This window comes from Mobula birostris, chromosome 12 (genome assembly GCF_030028105.1).
Source record: "Mobula birostris isolate sMobBir1 chromosome 12, sMobBir1.hap1, whole genome shotgun sequence".
Taxonomy (NCBI): Eukaryota; Metazoa; Chordata; class Chondrichthyes; order Myliobatiformes; family Myliobatidae; genus Mobula; species Mobula birostris.
The window spans coordinates 38,565,426-38,588,716 of record NC_092381.1 but is presented as its reverse complement, the minus strand read 5'-3'; the positions used below and the strand labels follow the sequence as shown (position 1 = coordinate 38,588,716).

Sequence of the window (23,291 nt, the reverse complement as noted above, 5' to 3'; positions counted from 1 at the left end):
GATAGTGTGCTGTCTCCTGTGTGCCAAGGTCCAAGATGTCTTTGAATAGATCCAGAAAATTCAGCAATATTATTGGTAGAACAAGGGATGAGGTCTTGCAGAATGTGTGTAGGGAGTGAAATAAGATGTTAAGAAGCAGGACTCAAAGGAAAATGTCTCTGGATTACATTGGTGCAATGTTCTAGTGAGGTCAGAAATGAAAGAACAGTTCAGATTAATTTATGGATAAGGAGCTGGTGCAGTGGGCAGAGATTCGGATTTTTGGACTATTTGGATTTCTTCTGGGTACAGGTAGTCTGCACAAGAGGGATAGGTTTCACTTGAACCAGAGAGGATCAATATTCTTGCAGGAAAGTTTACTAGAGCTACATGGGAGGGTTTAAACTAGTTTGGAAAGGAAGTAGGACTCTTGAGTGGGAAGCAGGAACATGGTAAAAACAAGGAATGGAATATTTAGTTAAACTGTATTTATTTCAATGCTTGAGGCTCAACAGGGAAGGAATATAAACTCAGAGCATTAATTGGTTCTGAGGACTGGGAATGTTATAGCCATAACAGAAACATGACTGAAAGAAGGATAGGACTGACAGCTCAATATTCCAGGATAAAAAATGCTGCAGCAATAACAGAGGTACAAGCAAGTAAGGAGGGGGTGTGGCCTTGATAACAGTAATATTAAAGATTAAATTCTTGGGGGATCATCCAGTGAGGATAGATGGGTTCACTCTGGCAGGGCTGTATTATAAACCTTCTGATAGTCAGCAGGAACTGGAGGAAAAGATGCAAAGAAAAATTGCTCAAAGTTGTAAGAAGAATAGTTGCATAAGCGGAAGCTTTTTATTTTCCCCAGCATTGACAGGGCCATTCAGGGTGTTAAGGGCCTGGACAAGGTAAAATTTGTTAAGTATATTCAAGAAAGCTTCCTGAGTCAATATAGAGAGTCCCTACAGTGGAGGATGCAACACTTGGCCTCCTCTTAAGGAACAAGGCAGGGCAAGCAACTGAAGTGGCAATAAGGAAACATTTTGTTGGCTCCAGTGACCATAATTCTATTAGCTTTAAGAAAGTGATGAAAAAATGTCAGATCCATAGTTTAGGGTCTTAAACTGGAGCAGATCTAATTTTGGGGAATTAGGCAGGATCTAGCACAGGCTGAATGGGTGAGCCTGTTTGAAACCAAACTGACAGATGGCAAAAAGGAAGCTTTTAAGAGCATGACAGCAAGTGTCCAGGAACAGCAAGTTCCTGTTAGGACAAAGAGTAAACACGCAAGTGTAGGAAACCTTCTCAGACACTGAGGATCCAGTCAAGAAAAAGGGACCATACATTGGATCAGGATTGAGCAAGTACTTCCCCACTAAAAATTAGAAGGAAATTAGGGAGACAAAGAAGGTATGAGATGGATTTGGCAGATAAGGTTAAGAAAAATACCAAAAGGTTCTATAAATAGTGGATAAATCTCCAGGCTTGACCAAGTGCATCCTCAAACTTTGTGGAAGGCTAAAGAGCTAATTGTGGAGGCCTTTGTGGAAATATTTGTTTCATTAGCTACTGGGGAATTTCCTAAAAACTGGAAGATAGGTAATGTTTTTATGTTTAGGGAGAGTAGCAAAGACAAAAAGGGAAAAGGAAAATGCAGGCTGGTCAACCTGCCATTAGAGGTGGGGAAGTTACTGGAAGGAATTGAGGGACTGGAGTTCACAGAATTTGATAGAATATGATTAGGAGGAATCAGAATGGCTATAATAAGAACCTTTAGTTTTTTGAAGTAACCGAAACAGTAGGGCAGGGAATGTCCATTTGGACTTTAGTAAGGCCTTCAAGGTTGTGCATGGCAGGTTGTCTGGAAGGTTAGGTCTCATAGAGTCCAGGAAGAGCTAGTTAAGATTCAAAATTGGCTTGGAAGCAAGAAGCAGAGGGTAGTGGTTGAACGTTACTTCTCAGATTGGAGGCACGTGACTAGTGTGCCAGTGTTGGGACCCTTGATATTTATTATTTATATAAATGATTTGGATGTGAGTGCACATAGCTCAATCAGTAGGTTTGTGGATGAGGCAAAATTAGAAGCATTAATAGTGAAGTTTACGGTAGATGACAAGAGGATCTTGATGATAAGGGAATGTTTTATCAGAACATGGAGGCATCTTCATGAGCTCCCACAGCCCCCGATGACTTTGATTTCAGTCTGAGGGCAATGTGAGAGCATCCTTAAGAGGGTGAACCCATAGAAGCTTCTGGCCCAGATGGGTACCTGCTTGAATACTAAAGACCTCTGCTGAACAACTAGTTGGGGTGTTTACTAATATCTTTAACCTCTCACATCAGCAGTCTGAGGTACCCACCTTCTTTAAGCAGGTGCATAAGAAGAATGTGGTAACCTACCTCAATGACTATCATCTAATCGCATTTACATCCACTGTGATGAAATGCTTTGAGAGGTTGATGATGAAACATTTCATTGGCTCTTCACTTGACCATAGAACATCTGGACAGTGAAGGTCCATACATAGGAACACTCTTCATTGACTGCAGCTCAGTGTTCAATACATCCATCCCCTCAAAATTAACCAATAAGCTTCAAGACCTTGGCCTCAATACCTTGTTGTGCAACTGGTTCCTCTATTTCCTCATTTGCAGACCACACCCACAGTCAGTTCAGATTCTCAATAACATCTCCTCTACAATCACTGTTGGCACATGTGCACCATAAAGCTGCGCGCTAAGTCCCTGCTCTACACAATTTATACTTATGACTGTGAGGCTAAGCACAGCTCCAATGCCATATTAAAGTTTGTTGATGACACTACCCCCGTTGGACAAATCAAAGGTGGTGACGAATCAGCATAGAGGGGGGAGATTGCCAAAACAAAAACCTCTCACTCAACATCAACAAGACCAAGGAGCTGATTATTGAGTCCAGAAGGAGGAAACTCGTGATTTACAAGTCAGTCCTCATCAGGGATCAGAAGTGGAGAGAGTTAGCAACGATAAATTCCACAGTGTTATCATTTCAGAGGATCTGCCCTGGTTCCAGTACTTAAAAAGTGCCATTACAGAGAAAACATGGCAGCTCTTCTACTTTCCTAGAAGTTTGTGAAGATTCGGCATGTCATCTAAAAATTTGACAAACTTCCATAGATGTGCAGTGAAGAGCATATTGACTGGATGCATCAAGGCCTGCTAAGGGCCCTTGAACAGAAAAGGCCCATACAGCCCAGATCATCACAGATAAAGCACCTCTCCCCCACCATTGAGCACATCTACATGGAGTGATGCTGCAGGAAAGCAGAATCCATCTACCATCCAGGTCATGCTTTCTTCTTGCTGCTGCCATCAGGAAGGAGGTACAGAGCCTTGGGACCCACACCTCCAGGTTCAGGAACAGATATTACCCCTCAGTCAGAGTCCTTGAACCAGAGGGAATAACTTCACTCAATTTCACTCATTCCATCACTGAACTGTTCCTACAATCCATGAACTCACTTTCAAGGACTGTTCATCTTATGTTCTTGATATTTATTGCACATTTATTTATTATGATTTTTTTTGTATTTGCAGAGTTTTTTTTGTCTTTTTCACATTGGTTGTTTGTCCATCCTGTTGAGTGCAATCTTTCATTGATTCTACAGTATTGTGTTTCTTTGTATTTACTCTGAATGTCCACAAGAAAATGAATCTCAGGGTGACATGTATGTACTTTGATAATAAATTTACTTTGACCTATGATCAGTTAGGGAAAGGGGGGGGGGGGGGTCAAGGATTGGCAAATGGATTTCAATAGGGGCAAGTGTGAGGTGATGCAATTTGAATTGCAGACCAGTGTAGGATATGTACTATGAATGGTAGGGCACACAAGAATGTAACGGAACTGAGAAATTTTAGGAATTAAAGTGCATAATTTGTTGGAAGCAGTGTCATAGGTAGACAGGGCAGTGAAAAATGTATTTAGCATACTGGCCTTCATCAGTCAGGGCAATGAGTTGAGGAATTCAAATGTTGTGGTAGTACACAAGTTATTTGTGAGGCTGCACTTGGAGTACTATGTACAGTTTTGGTCACCATTTTATTGGAAAGATGTGGTTAAACTCAGAAGAGTGCAGAGAAGATTACAGAATGGTGCCAGGACTAAAGAACCTGAGTTATCAGAAAAGTTTGTCCAGGCTAGGTCTTTATTTCCTTGGAACGTAGGAGAATGAGGAGCAACTTCATTGAAATGTTTAAAATTGAGAGGTAGAGATAAGGTGACAGTAATCCAAGGTAGGGAAGTCCAAAACTAGGGGGCATAGATTTTGGATGAAGGGAGATTTAAGAGACCTGAAGGGCAACTCCCCCCCTCCGCCACCCCCAAAGTGGTAAGTATATGGACGTTGAGTGCGCAGTCATCAGCAAACAAGAAGTCTCTGATGACAGTCTCTTGCACCTTTGTAACTGCCTGCAGGCGCCTAAGGTTGAACAACCTGCCGTCAGTCCTGTACCTGACGTGGATTCCTTCTTCGTAGTTATGGAAGGCATCTGTCAGCATGGCAGAGAATACCATACTGAACAGAGCCAGGGCAAGAACGCAGCCTTGTTTGACGCCATTTGTCACTGGGAAGGCCTCCGACTCGTCGCCGTCATCCAGAACTTTCACCATCATACCGTCGTGGAACCGCCGGACGATTGTGATGAACTTGCTGGGGCAGCCAAACTTCTCCATGATCTTCCACAAGCCTTCTCTGCTGACTGTACCGAAAGCCTTGGTTAGATCGACAAAGGTCATGAAGAGGTCGCTGTGTTGCTCCTGGCATTATTCCTGGAGTTGGCGCGCAGCAAAAATCATGTTGTTGTTTCTTCTTGTTTGCTGATGACTGCGCACTCAACACCAGCACAGAGCAGGAGATGCAGCGTGAAATGGACTGCTTCTCACAAGCCTGCGACAACTTCGGTCTCACTATCAGCACCAAAAAGACCGAAGTTATGTACCAGCCTGCCCCAGGAAAGCCATACCAGGAGCCATGCATCACGGTGAAGGGCCAGAACCTCCCGGCAGTCGACAACTTCACCTACCTGGGCGGCATACTCTCTCGCCAGTGAACATAGACGCTGAGGTCAACAACAGGATTGCCAAAGCCAGCACCGCCTTTGGGAGACTCCGTGAGAACGTCTGGGAGCGGAGAGGACTCAGCCTTACCACCAAGCTGAAGGTCTACTGTGCAGTGGTCCTTACCACCCTCCTTTACGCTAGCGAGACCTGGACTGTCTACAGCAGACATGCCAAATAGCTCAACCACTTTCACCTGAGCTGTCTCCGCAGACTCCTCCACATCAGGTGGCAGGACAAAGTCCCCGACACGGAAATCCTGGAACGAGCTGGGCTCTACAGCATCTACACCCTCCTGCTGAAAGCCCAAGCCAGGTGGGCTGGACATGTGGTCAGAATGCCAGACAGCCGATCGCCTAAGCAGCTGCTGTACGGAGAACTGTGTCAGGGCAAGCGCTCAGTCGGGGGGGGGGGAGAAGAAATGTTACAAAGACTGCCTCAAAGCGTCCCTCAAAGGCCTGGGTGTCAACATCAACACGTGGGAGACGCTTGCCCTCGACCGTCCAGCTTGGCGCAGCAAGATCACCACAGGAGCTCGTGCAGCTGAAGTAAGGCGCATCATTGAGGCGCAACGAAAGCGTGCTGTGCGCAAGGCCCGAGCAGCATCCACTGCCACGACAGCACCCACCCACTTGTGTCCCACATGTGGGCGAGCCTTCAGGGCCCGGATTGGCCTCATCAGTCAGCTCCGGACCCACAGCCATCAATCTCCCATTTGACTTTGAAGCCATGGTCATCTTCGACTACGAAGGACGAACAACAACAACAAGTATATGGAATGAGATGCCAGAAGTGGCTGAGGCAGGTATGATGGTATAATTTAAGAATCACTTAGACAGGTACATGGAAAGGTGGGACTTAGAGGGATATGGGCTAATTTCAGGAACTTGGGTCTAACTGGGTGGGCACTGGTCACCATGAACTTGTTGGGTGAGTCAAGCACCTGTGCCTGTGCTGTATTGTTCTGATTTTATGATCCACAGATAGAACAAAATATATTAGACAATTATACAAATAATCTTCCATTTACTTTCAACATCATCAACTGTTCTTTTAAAAGACTATTCCAATCTACAATATAACGGCTGTAGACATCATCTTGTGCAAATGCGTCTTCATTGTTGTAAATATTTTAGTATTTTAAACATAACCTGAGATCCAGCAAGTGGAAGCATCTATGGAGTTCTATGTCATACCTAATCTATAACCAACTTACTACATGTAATTGAGAAACAAGAGTAAATGTAAAGTACTTGTAATGGGACCTTGTGTATCTTTCAGTATGAATGTACAAGAACTGGATTTTCATTTACTTTTCCTTACATTGGGTACAAGAACAGGATGAATACGGTTGCTTCCAACAGTCGTTGAGTCTAAGTTCAGAGGGCATAGCCTCATCATCTAAGGAACAGATGAGGAGGAATTTCTTTAGCTAGAGGGTGGTGAATCTGTGGAATTCATTGCTATGGATGCCTGTGGGGGTCAAGACATTGGGTGTATTTAAAGCAGAAGTTGATAGGTCCTTGAATAGTAAGGGTGTCAAAGGCTATAGGGAGAAGGCAGGAAGATGGGGAGCAGACATGATGGGACAAATGGCATAATTCAGGCCATATGCCTTATGTTTGTCGTTGCATGTTTATAAATGTACAAGATCTGTAAGATTGCTCAGTAGATAACAACATCAAAACCATTCCAGAACAGATGTATCTAATATACACCGGTAATTTAATCCAGTACTAAGGAAATACTGTCCTTGTGTTACTATGGTGCAGTAGTACCAATAAAGGAAAAAGCAAAGGTTCTCAATTTTAGGAAGCGATTTTTTCATATAGAAAAGCAAATGTTATGTGATTTGATGTCGTAATGAGTGTCACATGATAAAACCTCTAGGAATACTCCAACTAATGCTGGTAGTTCAATGGTCCGTTACATCAATTAAGTTGTTAAAGGCAACAATCACTCGCATTTACACAGAGCTTTTCACTTCCCTTTACAACCAATGTACCACATTTCAAACTTGGTCACTTTTACAATTTCATTGGCAATGTTGTAAAATAGTCAAATTGCACATATCAATCTCCCAAACAGTAGTACCGTAATGATTAGATAATGGCATAGAAGTCCAGATACACCAGGTTTCTTTTTCCTCATGCTATAAGTCTGAAAATCCATTCCCCCCCCCCCATGGAACTGCTAACAATTGCTAGCATTTCCAGGTTGAATCATACTAATTTCAAAATGAGATCCATCACTCAGGTCACACATCACATTGGTATGAAAAGCCATAGTTGAATGCAAGAAGATAGTGATGCTTTGAGGGTGGCAGACACCAACATTTATGTTCTGTATTTATCAGTGTAGTTTAAGCAACGATGTGTTTCATGGATAGCCAGAAACTTCAGATTAAACAGATTCTTCCCCCAGCCATCGAACAAGAGCAGTTTCTTCTTTTTAAATTTTTTTCCCCTCAGGTAGTTACAAAGGATCAAAGGTGATTTTCTTCCACTCTAGTTTTGTGGGTTCTGGTATGGTTAATGAAGCCAAAGTAGAAAATGCAGATGGTGAAGAATTGGCTAGTGTGGGCAGATGGCATTATGGGGGAGTCATGTGTGGCCCCAATGCCTTGATTCTCAATACTATCGTAAATGCCTCCTCTCTACTTTGAGCTCCCATGGGTTGGATGTTAGCAGAAATCATCAGGAATATTGTACATCATGTATCAGTACTTGATTTCTACAACAGAGCATGTCATTCACAATTTTAAAATTCATTGTTAACTCTATTTTCCTTGTTGTGTGAATTGAGTTGAATTTATTTAAATCTTACATCCATTCCACAATGTGTGGGAGTAAAAACCTTTGCGTTATGGCTCCGTCGCAATGTACAGACATGTGAATTGATAAGTCTAATGGCTTGTAGAATGAGGCTGTCCCGTAGCATGTTGGTCCTGGCTTTAATGCTGCGGTACTGTTTGCCAGATGGAAGCAGCTGAAACAGTTTATGGTTAGGGTGACTGGTGTCCCCAATGATCTTCCAGGCCTTCTTTACACACCTGTTGCTGTAAATATCCTCAGTGGAGGGAGATTCACATCCACAGATGCACTAGGCTGTCCGTACCACTCTCTACAGTGCCCAGCGATCAAGGCTGGTGCACTTCCTGGACCAGGCGATGATACAGCCAGTCAGGATGCTCTCAATGATACCCTTGTAGAAGGTCTTGAGGATTTTGGAGCTCATGCTGAACTTCTTCAGTTGCCTGAGGTGGAAGAGATGCTGTTGTACTTTTTTTTTTGCCACACAGCCAGTGAGTACAGTCCAGATGAGATCTTCGGTGATGTGTATACTGAGGAACTTGAAACTACTCAACCTCTCAAATGCAGTGCCATTGATGCTGATTGGGGCAAGCCTTTCTCCATTCCTCCTAAAATCCACGATCAGCTCTTTTGTTTATTTGACATTGAGGGAGAGATTGTTAACTTGGCACCTCTGTGTCAGGGTGTTAATCTCTCCTCTGTAGGCTGTCTTGTTACCGCTAGAAATAAGACCCATCAATGTTGTGTCATCTGCAAATTTGATCAGCAGATTGGAGTTGTATGTGGCAGCACAGTCGTGGGTGTAAAGGGAGTAGAGGAGGGGACTCAGGATACAACCCTGAAGTGAACCTCAGTTGAGGGTCAGGGGGCAGAGATGAGGTAGCCCACCCTTACATCTGTTGGCAATCCGGAAGGAAGTCTAGGATCCAACTGCACAGGCAGGGTGCAGGCAGAGGGCTCTGAGCTTCCTGTTAAATATGGAGGGAATTATGGTATTGAATGCTGAACTGTAGTCCAGGGACAGCATTCTAACGTATGCAACCCTTTTCTCTAGATAAGTGAGGACGGTGTGTAGTACTGTGACCATGGCATCATCAGTAGACTGGTTCCGTTGGTAGGCAAATTGTAGGGGGTCCAGTGTGGGTGGTAGCATGCTGCAGATGTAGTCTTTAACCAGCATCTCTAAACATCTGCTTATAATTGAGCTGAGTGCAACAGGGCGCCAATTGTTCAGGCATGCTACCTTGGTTTTCTATGATGAACGATTTGTAAACGTATGATACAAACATGATATGCAATAAGGTACCAAGCGATGCTAGACTTACTAAAAAGAGATAAAACCAGGATATTTTGATCATATAACCTCTTCATTGCATTTCTGATAGTATTTTATTATTAAAATTAAGCAAATATTATTTCCAATTTTTGTAATTTGAGCAAAATAATACCGAAAATTGAAATTACATTAAAAATTACAATTAAAAAGGTTATATCCACTTCTAGAAGACTAAAAATAAAGCTACTGCAAAACATCTAACACCATAAGTATTGCAATAACTGAGATTAATATAAAATATTGCAGAATGGACAAGACGGATTAAAAATTGCATTTAAACTTGCATTTTATCCTTCACGATTGCATAATTGAATAAATTTATCCATTAATCCAACAAATTTGAAAATCAGTTAATTTTTCAACCTGAAGTTCTGTCCCATAACCATGTCATTGAAGTAAGATTATAATATCATGTAGGAACATTGCCCTCTTTTTGCCACTCACTACCTACAACAGCAGTACTCAGCTACCTTCTCTACTTTCCATGCTAGTTTATTAATTCCAATGAAAGCAAATAAAAATTTTAAAAAAAGATTTTCTTCTTTAGGATATACATTTCATTTCAAAACAATAGACTCTTTGTTGCTAAAATAGTGGTGCTGAATTTTTCAACACCAAATTCCCTTTAGAGTTTGATATCTTAAGTTTTTCTTTGCTTTTCTTCAGCTCAGTACCATACAGATAACAGATATTACACTTGCATATCATTAAAGTTAACTGTTGGATTTTCTTTATAGAGAAGAGCATTTAAAAAAAACAAGTTTTACTACATTTTATTGAATGGATAATGATGACAATTCATTAGTTATTTATAATTAATTGATGATTTTGATTAAGCTTAGGAGGGATAATGGCGCCTAATGACAACTCCTTTGCTTGCATCTTCAGAAACAGCTCTATCTCGACCTTTACTATCTTTATTTTTCCATTTCAGGGTTCTTTTGAAGACCCTGACCTGGAGTTACACGCAGGCTTCAGTTCTTTGTGGGAATGGGACACGTTCTCGGGGTTCCACAACTGGCTGTTATTCGACATGCCGAGGGTTTGGCCTGAGAGTCTCAATCATGTTTGGAAGCCTAAGATTTCTGGGCTCTGGAGACTGGCGGATCCAAGGGTCGGTGTCACGGCAGCAGACTCGTGTCGTCAGGAAGGCTGGAAAATCTTTTGCTGTGGTCCTGAAGACCCGAGGTCTTTGTGATCTTCGGACACAGAGCTCGAAAAAAAGCGACGAAATGGACTTTTAACATTGTAAACCAGCAGGTTGTTGTTATGTCTGCCGCTCACTATGAAAATGGGGGAATACCACCTTCTCCCTTGCCAGGGAGAGAGAGAACCTGTGGTTTGTCAAATGTCAGATGAAATGCGAAGCCTTTGGGTAACTTTGGTCTGTGTTTTTGCTATTGCTTAGCTCACGCTTGGGCTCGGTGATGGTACCAATGCACTTTTTTTTTACTGGTGGGGGGAGGAGGGATCGTTGCTTGTTGCCACTTACACACAGGAACTGGGGGGACTTTGAGGTTCTCATGTTTAACTGTCGTTCATTCTTTGGGGCACTCCTCTGTTTTTGTGGATGTTTGCAAAGAAAAAGCATTTCAGGATGTATGTTGTATACATTTCTCTGACATTAAATTCAACCTTTGAACCTTTGAACATAGATAATGTGATCTAGTTATGCACAAGAACAGAACAGTACAACAGAGGAACACGCTCTTGGCTTCCCGTGTATGCTAACCATGATGCCAAATTAAACCCTTCGTACTGGCATGTGATCCATTACCCTCCATTTTCTGCATATTCATGTAACTATCTAGAAGCCTCTCTAATGTCAGTATTGTATTCCACTACCATCGTGGCTGTATGTTCCAGGTACCTTTCATTTTTAGTATTTTTAAAAAAAATATTTGCCAAGCCTATCTCCTTTAAGCTTTCCCACTCTCAGTTTAAAGCCAAGCCCTCTGGTACTTTACATTTCCATCTTTGGAGAAAAATTGTCCACTCTCTCTAAATCTCTCAATTCTACAAACTTCTAACAGGTTCCTCCCTCAGCCCAAAACAATCCAGAGAAAACAATCCAAGTTGTCCAACTTCTTATCACTAATACCCTCTAATCCAAGTATCATCTTGATACACCTTTTCTGCATGGTCTCTAAAACCTCCACACCCTTCCTGTAATGGGAAAACCAGAAATGCACACAGTCCTGCAAGTGGGCCCGAACCAAAGTTTTGTACAGCTGCAACATGGCTTCCTAACTTTTAAGCATAATGCCCCAAGGCAAGAATGCCTTCTTCACCACTCTGTGTTGAGACTTTCAGACAGCAACGAAGGCCAAAATGCCAAAAGCTCTCTTTATGACCTACCTGGGATGCCATTTTAAAAGAATTATAGATTGTATTCTCAGATCACTTTGTTCAACTGCACACCTCAGTGCAGTACCATTCACTGTGTAAATCCTACCCTGGTTTATTCTGTCCAAGTGCATCACCTCATACTTGTCTGCATTAAATCTCCTGCTAAGACAATGCTGAATCCAATTTACAATTTCATCCTGAATGCCAAATGAGTACACCTTCTGGACCAGCCTCCCATGCAGAACTCTGTCTATGTTGAATATGTCCACTGCCTTTCCTTCATCAATCTTCCTCGTATTCTCCTCAAAATCACTAAGATTGATTAGATATGATGTAGACACACAAAACCATGTTGGCTATCTATAATATGGCATTTTATGTCAAATTACTTGCACATAATTTACCGATGACTGATAGGCCTGTAATTTCATGATTTTTAGAGCCTTTCTTGAACATTAGAGCAACATTTGCTGTCCTCCTACTCTTAACCGTGGCTAAGGAAGTTTTAAACATCTCAGCCAAGGTTCTGGCAATTTCTGCACCAGACTCCCATAAAGTCCAAGGAACACTTTATCAGTCCATGGGGAATCATCCAACCCAATTTGCCTCAAGATAACAAATGTCTCTTCTTCTGTAATCTGGATGTGGTTGTTTATCTTACTACTCTTTTGCCTCAGTTGTACAGACCCTGTGTCTGTCTCCTGAGCAAATACAAGCACAAAAACAAATCATTTAAGGTCTCATCCATCTCTTTTAGCTCCATGCATAGGTGACCAAACTGATCTTCCAGGGGACCAATTTTGTCCCTTGCTATCCTTTTGCTATTAATATAGCTACAGAACTCCTTGCGATTCTCTAATTTTATTTAGCTCACCCTCATTTCCTCTTCAAGTCCTCTTGATTTCTTTCTTAAGCATTCTGTTGCATTTTTTATACTCAAGTGCTCATTTAATTCTAACTGCCTATACCTGATATGTGTCTCCTTCTTCTTAACTAGGGCCTCAATATCCCTCAAAAAGTAAGGTTCCATAAATCCGTTAGCTTAGTCTTTTATTCCAACATGAAGACACAGATTCTGTACTTTCAATATTTCACTTTTGAAGGAATCCCACTTACCAAGCAATCCTTTGTCAGAAAACAAGCTATCCCAGTCCATACTTATCAGATTTCTTCTGATGTCATCAAAATTGGCCTTTCTCCAACTCAGAATCTCAACCCAAGGACCATCCTATTCATCTCCATAATTACATTCAAATTAATGGAATTATGATCACTAGATCCAAAGCATTTCTCTATACACACTTATATCACTTATCTTGTCTCATTCCCTAAGAGGAAATCCAGTATCATGCGCTCTCTTGTTGGAACTTCTACATATTATCATCAAAATATACAAATGTGGTACAATGAAATAATCGTATAAGAAGAACAATATATTGGCTGGAAAACAATACAGCAAAATAGATATTTACGTAGTTATAAACATAACAATTTGAACACAAGCCATCAGGATGGTATTAAATTGGATGACAAAAACATGATGGGCAAAACCATAACTTTGTCAAGTCTGCTTCTACCACAGTGTTAAGAGCTAGATATATTTAATCACCAACGAAACAGAGTCTTTAAATGACCAACCTGTCAAAGTTACCTGTTATTCACAAAAGTTAAAACCAGATTCATATTATTTTCCTGTTATGAAACAATCTCGCAAGCATAGCAGACAGAAGGTCAACAGAAACATAACAAGGGAGAAGGAGCTCAAAAAGATGAAAGACCTAGAGGTACATAAGTCACCTGTACCAGATGAACTGCACCCTAGGGTTCTAAAAAAGGTAGCGGTAGAGATTGTAGAAGCATTAGTAATGATCTTTCAAGAGTCATTGGACTCTGGGATAGTTTCCAGAGGACTGGAAAATTGCAAATGTCACTCTACTCCTTAAGAAAGGAGTGGGGGGGGCAGCAGAAAGGAAATTATAGACAAGTTAGATTGAGTTCAGTGGTTGAGAAGACGTTCGAGTCAATTGTTAACAATGAGATTATGGAGTACTTGGTGATACAGGACAAGATAGGACAAAGTCAGCATGGTTTCCTTCTGGGAAAATTTTGCTTGACCAATCTGCTGGAATTCTTTGAGGAGATCATATGTCAGACATATAAAAAGGATGCAGTAGATGTTGTATACATGGATTTACAGAAGACTTTGACAAGGTAGCAAACGTGAGGCTGCTTGCCAAGTTAAGAGCCCATGGTATTACAAGAAATGTACTAGCATAGTTAGAGCATTGGATGAATGGTAGGAGGCAATGAGTGGGAATAAAAAGATCCTTTTCTGGTTATCTCCCAGTGACTAGTAGTGCTCCCCAGGGGTTGGTGTTGGGATCACTTCTTTTTATGCTGTATATCAATGATTTAGATGATGGAATAGATGGCTTTGTTTGCAGTTAATACAAAGATTGGTGGAGGGACAGGTAGGGTTGAGGAAACAGGAAGGTTGCAGAAGGACATAGCCAGATTCAGAGAATGGGCAAGGAAGGCAAGTGAAATACGATGTTGGAAAATGTATGGTCAAACACTTTGGTAGAAGAAATAAATGTGCATATTATTTTCTAAATGAGGAGAAAATCCAAAAATTCAGAAAAGGGACTTGGGAGTCCTTGTGCAGAACTCCTCAAAGGTTAATTTGCAGTTTGAGTCAGTGGTAAGGAAGTCAAATGCAATGTTAGCATTCATTTCAAAAGGTCTGGAAAACAAGGGCAGGGATGTGATGCTTAGGGTTTATAAGGCACTGGTGAGTATTGTGAACAGTTTTAGGCTCCTTATCTAAGAAAAGACGTGCTGGCACTGTACAGGGCTCAGAGGAGATTCACAAGGATGATTCTGGTAATGAAAGGATCATCATATGAGGAACGTTTGATGGCTCTGGGCCTGTACTCACTGGAATTTAGAAGGATGAGGAGGGATCTCAGTGAAATCTTTCAAATGTTGAAAGGCTGGGACAGAGTAGATGTGGAAAGGATATTTCCAGTGGTGAGGGAGTCTAGGACAAGAGGGCACAGCCTCAGGATAGAGGGGTGTCTATTAAACAGAGATACAGAGAAATTTCTTTAGCCAGAGGGTGGTGAATTTGTGGAGTTTGTTATCACAAGCAGCAGTGAAGGACAGATGGTTGGGTGTATTTAAAGTGGAGATTGATAGGTTCTTGATTGGCCATGTCATCAAAGGTTACGGGGTAAAGCCGGGGAGTGGGACCGAGCAGGGGGAGTAAATGGCAGAGCAGACTTGATGGGCCAAATTGCCTAATTCTGCTCCTATGTCTTATGGTCTTCTGGTCTTGTAAGAAAACTAAATGGATAACACTTTATAAAAAAGGTAATGGAAGTTCAGCCCTAATATAAAGCATGCTAACTAAAAAGGTAGTTTGCAGATCATAAATTGTGACTGAGTGAGAGTAAAATAATTTATTTGGGCATTCTGAAAAAAAAAGTTACAGAGAAGGTTTTATAGAGCTTGTAAATGTTTTATGATGGGAATTATAATTGAAAATCAGTACATTCCAAGAGTAAATTTGTAGAGAAACAAAGGACAGTCAATTTATCCAGTTGGCAATTGTTATTCTGTCAGCTCTATACATTATTACAAGATAAAAATGGCAAATGTATAGCAGTCTATATACCCAAAGATATAGCAAAGTGTAACTATAAAAGCAATGGTGAAGAACTAGAAAGGGGCAGACGGTAGGAAAGAGGATTTAACATTTTGGTTAATCATAAGAAAAATCAAGAAGGAAGATCAATAGGCAAGTGGTCGGATAAACGATAACTTGTCTCGGCTATTTTATGAGTGGTATGCTTTGAATATCTTAATTTTAAATTAAGCTTTTTTTCAGAAATTCCATTATCAATTTTGTAAAGTTCTATTAAATAAATTGAAAGGAAGAAATATTTAGAAGCTGGAAATCTGAAATAAAACAGAAAACCTAGAAATATTTTGCAGGTTAGGAGGCATCTGTGGGGAGAATATTCAAGCTCATAGGACTAGATAAGCAGATCCTAACTTGGGACATAGCATAGAAATCTTGAGGTGGGGCTTGGTGGGTGGCAGATGCTTCCCAAGGGTCATCAGGTGAGAACCCCCCTTCTTAGATGTTTCATCAGTTTAAGCCCACTACATCTCCAGAGGGCTCAAAAGTACAACCTGGCATCCCAGGTGCACCCCTTTCACATCTGGCCAGCCATGGGTCATTTTAGGACCCAGCTGCCTTCACTCCTCTTCATCCATAGTCAGTGGCTGCTTCACTCATCTACCTCCGAGAGTTCTTTTATAGCTTGCCAGTGGCTCTGGCCCCAGACTCCCAATCCCTTCAGTAATCTGAGCATGGAAGTAGCCACAAATCTTCTGCATCCAACCTCTGCTGGGAAAATGTGCACCTTGCATCCATGCTGCTTAGCATCTGTGGCCAGTTCAGCATATCTTACATGTTCCCGCTCATATGCCTCGCAGACTGCATTCTTCCCAGAGCACTGTGAGCTCTGAGAATTACTAGAGTCTTCAGACTGCTGGACCACAAGACCAAATCTTGTCTGAGGGTGGTGGCTATCTCCAGGGGAAATATTAGCCTTTGTCAAGGTTGACAGCCATGTTCCAGTCATGAGCAGGCTCCAGTATACCTGACAACAACCATGTCACTGAGGATGGCACTGTCTGTCCTTGCTGGACAAAGGAGATGGTGGTTCTTCCAGTCATATGATGCTTAAGAGTTGTTATTCAGCCTTCGCTTCTCCACAATGGATGCCAAATATCCAAGGACCTGGTTGTGCTTCCATGTGCATCTTCCTTGAGTGAGGCTTACTTTGCAAGATGAGAGGATGTGATAGAGGTTTGCTGTTCTTCCACAGAGTGGACAAGCTGGATCTTCACTGAGCTACAGGTTCAGAGTTGGGAGAACATTATAAACAGCTCTTACAAGGAAGCTAATCTTTCTTCCTTCCTTTTCTTTTAAGTCTTTGCAACTGGATTTTCTTTTCTCAATGTTTTCCCACCTTGTCCAGTGTCCCTGTTTTGCCTGAGACACTGCTCTTGCATACCTCATCTTCGCCTCCTGTCGCTGTACTTCCTCCACCACCATAGCTCAACTTTTGCTTTCGTGCTGTCGCCTTTTGCCAAATGGGCCTATTTGAGCCTGTGCCAAGCCCCCCTCTTCCAGATTGCACATGGCCCACCATGCCTGCAAACCTGAGTGCTGCTTTTGCAAGTTTTACTGACGCTGCTGGAAGCCACTTTCTCCCTGTTAAGGTCCTGGATGTAGTATTCTGGACAAAACTGTCACGAGATTCCAAGAGAGTCATCTCAAGCCTCACCTTGGCACACCTGAATTCTTCAGTCAGCCCTGTGACAGGCAACTTCAGAGCTCCTTTGCCATACGGGTAGATGTTACTTAGTGATCTTGGTAGACCCACCCACTTGTTAATGAAGGAACTAACTGTCCTCTCCATCTTTTCAACATGAGGTGATGGGGAATTCATACAGAGTCAGTGGCCACAACACCCAAGGGAGAAATCCAAACTGAAGGCACCAGAGGTTGAGGTTTCCTGGCAGCAAGGCTTTATTGATGCTTTAAGCCCTTTGATGATTTCTTCTCTCAGCAGTTTCACTTGATTTGTATCACTGAGGTTTATCGTACCAATGCCCAAACTTTAAATGACATTTCTGACACAGTAAAAATTGCTTCCCTTCCACATGGCACTTGTAGTCAACCAGCCTTCCCTTGACTATAGAAATGCTCCTAGACTTCTTTGTTTTAATCATCATTTGGGCCATTTGATGTTTGAATGGAGCTTCTCAAGCAACAATTTGATAGTTATCAGGACAGTTAAATCATCCATAAATGCCCAAATTGGTGGTAGGTGTAATCCTGACTTCAGTCATTCTCCTCCTACCACCCATTTAGAAGCTCCAATGATTACTTCCATTGCCATGGTAAAGGTCAACAGAGAGATGGTGCAACTTGCTATTATACCTATCTCCACAGGCTGCTTTCAAGTCAATAACCTTTCATCACACCTAGTGAAGGTTAGAAATTCAATTAATAAGTCTTCTTCAACTTCTGTCAGCCAACCTCGCTATACTTCTGTCAGATTCTCTTTGTTTCTACACCATCACAAATAATGTCCCCTCCACCTTTGGAGCCCAAACCATGTTTTATATCAAACTTCACCCCGTTCTGAAAAAAGTACTAACTTTGTATCGCTCTCAGCCCAACTTGATGAGTATTTCCAGCATCTTCTCTTTATTCCCAGTAAATACAGTGGTGCTAGAAAGTTTGTGAACAGTGTAGAATTTTCTCTATTTCTGCATATGATCTAAAATGTGATCAGATCGTCACACAAGTCCTAAAACTTGATAGAGAGAGCCCAATTAAATAAATAACACAGAAAAACATTATACTTGTCCATTTATTTATTTATCGAGAAAAATGATCCAATATTACATGTATTTGTTAGAAAAAGTATGTGAACCTTTACTTTCAGTAATTGGTGTGACCACTTGTATGGCAATAACATCAACCAAACATTTCTGGTAACCGTTAATCAGTGCTGCACATCAGCTTGGAGGAATTTCAAAGCCATTCCTCCTTACAAGTCTGCTTCAACTCTGGGATGTTGGTGGGCTTCCTTGCATGAGCTACTTGTTTTAGGTCCTTCCACACATTTCTGTAGGTTTAAGGTCAGGACTTTGACTCGGCCATTCCAAAACACAAATTTTCTTCTTTTAAAATCATTCTGTTGTTAATTTACTCTTGTCTCTCAGATCATTGTTTGGTTGCATTATCCAACTTCTATTAAGGCTCAAGTGATGAACTGCTACCCTGATATTCTCCTGCAAAATGGCTTGATATAAGTTTTGAATTCACTGTTCCCTTAATGATTGCAAGCTGTCCAGGCCCTGAGGCAGCAAAGCAGCCCCAAACCATGATGCTCCTTCCACCAGGCTTCACAGTTGGGATGAGGCTTTGGTGTTGGTGTGCAGTGCTCTTTATCTTCCAAACATAGCAATATACATTTCTGACAAAACGTTCAAATTTTGTCTCATCTGTCCACAGAACATTGTCCCAAAAGCTTTATAGAACATTTGCATACTTGAGACACGCAGCAATTTTTGTTTTTGGACAGCAATGGTTTCCTCCATGGTGTCCTTCCATGGATACCATTCTTGTTCGGTGTTTCTCTTACAGTGGACACATGAACAGAGGCTTTAGCAAGTTCTAGAGATTTCTGCAGGTCCTTTGCTGTGACCCTTGAGTTCTTTTTCACCTTCTTCAGCATTGCACATTGTGCTGTTGGTGTGATCTTTGCAGAATGCCCATTCCTAGGGAGAGTAGCAACAGTAGAGTTATCTCCGTTTGCAGAAAATTTCTCTTACTGTGGACTGATGAACAATCAGGTCTTTAAAAATGCTTTTGTAGCCTGCTCCAGCTTCATGCATCTCTACAATTCTTCTTCTAAGTTCCTCTGAAAGTTGTTCTGATCGAGGCATGGTGCACATAAACAGATCTTTCTTGAGAAGAGCAGGCTCTGTCAGTAACCTGACTCTGTGTGATATATATACCTCCAATCCCATCTCATTGATTGGAATACCTGACTCTAAGTAGCTTTTGTAGAAGGTATTACCCCAGAGGTTCACATACAGGTTTCCCCTGCTACCCGAAGGTAGAGCGTTCCTATGAAATGGTTCATAAGCCGGAATGTTGTTAAGTGAATAAACAATTACCATTTATTAATATGGGAAAAATCTTTGAGCATTCCCAGACCCAAAAAATAACCTACAAAATCATGCCAAATAACACATAAAACCTAAAATAACAGTAACATATAGTAAAAGCAGGAATGATATGATAAATACACAGCCTATATAAAGTAGAAATACCTTTCTGCAGCACTGTCTAGCGCAGCAAAAATCTCACGGCAGCACTCTTGGTGGAAGCACTCATGGCAGAAACACAGCGCAAGCACTCTCGGCAGAAACACTCTCTCCAGTAACCTTTAAGCTATGAAGCTGCCAAATCATACCAAATAACACATAAAAATACACAGCCTATATAAAGTAGAAATAATGTATGTACAGTGTAGTTTCACTTACCAGAATCAGGAAGACTCCAATAAATTGCAGTTTCGTCACAGTTAAATACTTGCTTATACGAATTACCACCTTCTGTAATTATTTTCTTCAGTTCTGCTGGGAACTTTTCGGCAGCTTCAGTATCAGCCGAAGCACTCTCTCTGGTAAACGTTAAACTATGAAGCTGCCCTCGCCTCAGAAACCGATCAAACCACCCATGACTACCTTTAAATTCCACTTTCGCCACACTTTCATCACCATTGTCCAGTGTTTTCTGTTTCAGCTTATTAAAAAGACTGACTGATTTCTCCGTAAGTATAAGAAAACTTAAGAGAACACCACACTTTGTACACCCATCAATCTACTCAAGCAATAGAGTTTCCATTTTATCCATTATTGGATGCCGACTAAGAGAGACCACCTTGCTACAAGCAGAACCAACAGTAACATCGGCAGCTTTCAAAATTCTTTCTCTCTGCGTATAAATAGTGCGAATGGTGGACCCAGGCAAGTTCAACGCGCAGACAATGTCCTTACTTCCTTCACCATGATCGAAACGCTTAATTATGTCTAGTTTTACGCTAAGTGTAACACCCTTACGAGCTCTTATAGGCTTTTCCGGTACCTTAGAACTCATCTTGCTAACGGATGCACAAAATAAATCGAGATAAAGCACATGCTTAAGCAATGGCGGCTAGAATGCAGATCCGGGGGAGGAGCTTGGCTGTTCGGGCGCGCGCGCTGCCTTTTCTCATAACAGTGAAAACACCTTCTGTTAGCGAAAACAGGTAACTAATGTAGGTCTTTCATAACAGCGAAAGGTGTCGTAAAGCGAATGTTTGGAAAACGGGGGCCACCTGTACTTCTTCCAAAGAATACATGTAATATTGGATCATTTTTCTCAATAAATAAATGAACAAGTATAATGTTTGTTTTATTATTTATTTAATTGGGCTCTCTTACATAAAGATCTGATCATATTTTAGGTCATATTTATGCAGAAATAGAGAAAATTCTACAAGTCACAAACTTTCGAGCACTACTATAAAACCATGTCACTTGAAAGTGATTAAAGTGGATGTGGATAAATATTCAATAGATAAGGAAGAGAGGAGAATAGGGAAGAGGAATAGAGGGGAATAGGGAAGAGGAATAGAGGGGAATAGGGAAGTGGAACAGAAAAGGATTTGAAGCCAGTAGGTCAGACATATATTGGATGGTGAGGCTGGTTAGATAGCCTACTCCAGCCCCTAATTTTCTTGTGTTCTTGTTCACTTCCTTTATTTTATTGATGCCATAATTGAGAACAGATGACACTAAACTTTCATAAGCAGAACTATTTTCAAAATGCACACTTTCTTCCACATCTGATTAAAGACTAGAAAAAAATTCACTACACAAGTGAAATTATCATATTACTTAAAACATTAGAAAAAGTAAAACTCAGCAATACTTGTAAGTTAAATTTATATATTAGATCTTTACTGAGGTGATTATTTTAGTTAAAACATTTGTTCATTTCCACTGTCATAAAGTTCCACTTTGAAAATTTGTCTTGATTAAAAGACTTGACTTTCTATTGTGCAAATATATTTTCCCTTCCCACTAAAACTGCAAAATAAATTGGTCAAGCGTAAAGACTGTGATTGGAAACAACTACCAAAACTAGCCCTAGACATTTACACATATGACAGGAGGCAACTTATCTCATTAAACAAGCTCTCTGTGTAGATTCAGTAGGTGGTGTACAACAGACAAGTTTTATTTCAAAAAACAAACTTGCAAGTTTGAAATAAAACTTTGGAGATAAGTAAAATTGGAAGATTCATTAGAACTCACAGACATTCTTGGTGGATGTAGGACCATGTCTCTTCTTGTGAACTTCAGTGAATCAGCAGAGTAATATACAGGTATATAACATCACTTACAGTAATGCAGTTTAATAAAGGTTACTAAAATCATAACTGGGACTAGATTTTTACTTCACAGGAAATTCATACAACAAATCATTTTCTATGAACATTAATTTTAGCAATGCTTTAACAAAATTCAAAGTTTGAAAAGGGAACTGATACATACTGTAAATGCACCACAATCTCGTCAATATTTGTAATATTAACCTTCTCCTTTACAGCTTCCACATCGTTCTTTAAGTGGGAAAGACTTGAAAAGCTGGGAAAAATAAGAAATTATAGTTATTTTAAAGACTATATAAAAATGAATCTGAGCAGGTGCTACACCAACAAATTTTTCCAATTAACTTTAACCTTTGTTCCTTGGAGCTACTTTCCTTGAACACGTCCACTACTTAAATTTTCTTGTATCCCCAGAAAAATCCAACTAATTTGAAATACAGATTTCAACCAGAATCACTGAAAGTGGAACAACACTAAATAATCTCATTAAAGGTATTTCACATTCATTATGAGAATTCCAGAGACAGAAAAATCAGTGAAGACAGAAGCATGCAAAGTATTGCAACACTGCAGGTAACATCACTTTTTCAGAGCAATAGGTATGAATACCAACTGCCTTAACTTGCTATTTCCATATACAAAAATCTATCTGGATTAAATTGTTTCTCAACTTTCATTATCATACTTTACTAATTATCCATGACACAGCATCTCATAATATTTACTAATGGGCCAGAAATAATTACCCATGCCTAGTACAATCAAGTACTACATCATTGAAGAATACTCTTGAGTCTATAAGAGCTCTTCCTTCCAAATCACCTGCTAACTACTTTCAATTATTAGAATATTTTAATATAATTCAGTATTTTAGTCTCAATTATCCTTTCTAGGAGCAGTTCTATTGACCATCCTCTGTAGAAAAGAAAGTTGGCTATTTTCTACAATTATTATACCACTTATTCCACCTAGATATTTCAGAATATCAAAAATCATATTTGCAAAGAGGGCATTTTATCAATTCCTGCCTGAGCAGTTCTAGTTCCTAACCAGTAAAATGGGTTCTTGTTCACTTCTATTCCATAATCAAAAAGCACTGTTCTGCATTTGTTCACTGTCATATACCAACCTCCCTTCCCCCCCCCAAAAAAGGTGGTTATTTGTTGCAGAAACACTTATGATGGTGTTTAACTTCCTAATTCACTATTCTGTAGATACATTTACAGGGATGCTGCCACAAGAAAGCACAGACTCAACCGTGCCCTCTTCTTGTCACTACCATTGCAAGGAAGCATGAAAGCCTTAGGTCCCACACCACCTGGTGCAGGAACAGTTATTACCCTTCAACTATCAGGCTGCTGAACCAGCGTGGATAACTTCAATCACCACTACTTCAAACTGATTCTATGACCTTCAGCTCATTTTCACGGACTTGTTACAACTCAAGTTCTCCATATCATTTTTATTTGCAAAGTTTGTCTTCTTATACACACTATTTGTCTGCCCTTGCCTGCTTATGTACAGTTTTTCATAAAACTCTATTGTATTTCCTTCTGCCTGTAAACACCTGCAAGAAAATTAATCTCAAGGTAGTACATGGTAATATATACACACTGTGGTAATAAATTTACTTTGAAATTGTTTGTCAAGGCCATACACAGTACTTCAAGAGTGATCTA

At 40.7% G+C, this 23,291-nt stretch overlaps 1 protein-coding gene across 2 annotated transcripts in view; it reads right to left on the bottom strand.

Moving 5' to 3' along the window:
* ccdc24 (coiled-coil domain containing 24) overlaps positions 1 to 23,291 on the bottom strand; it is a 125,506-nt gene that overhangs the window by 19,726 nt on the left and 82,489 nt on the right. For both annotated transcript variants that reach the window (XM_072273644.1, XM_072273646.1), the window contains exon 5: positions 21,776 to 21,868. In XM_072273644.1, coding sequence (XP_072129745.1) covers positions 21,776 to 21,868 — 93 coding nt within the window. The remainder of the gene's footprint in view (positions 1 to 21,775; positions 21,869 to 23,291) is intronic.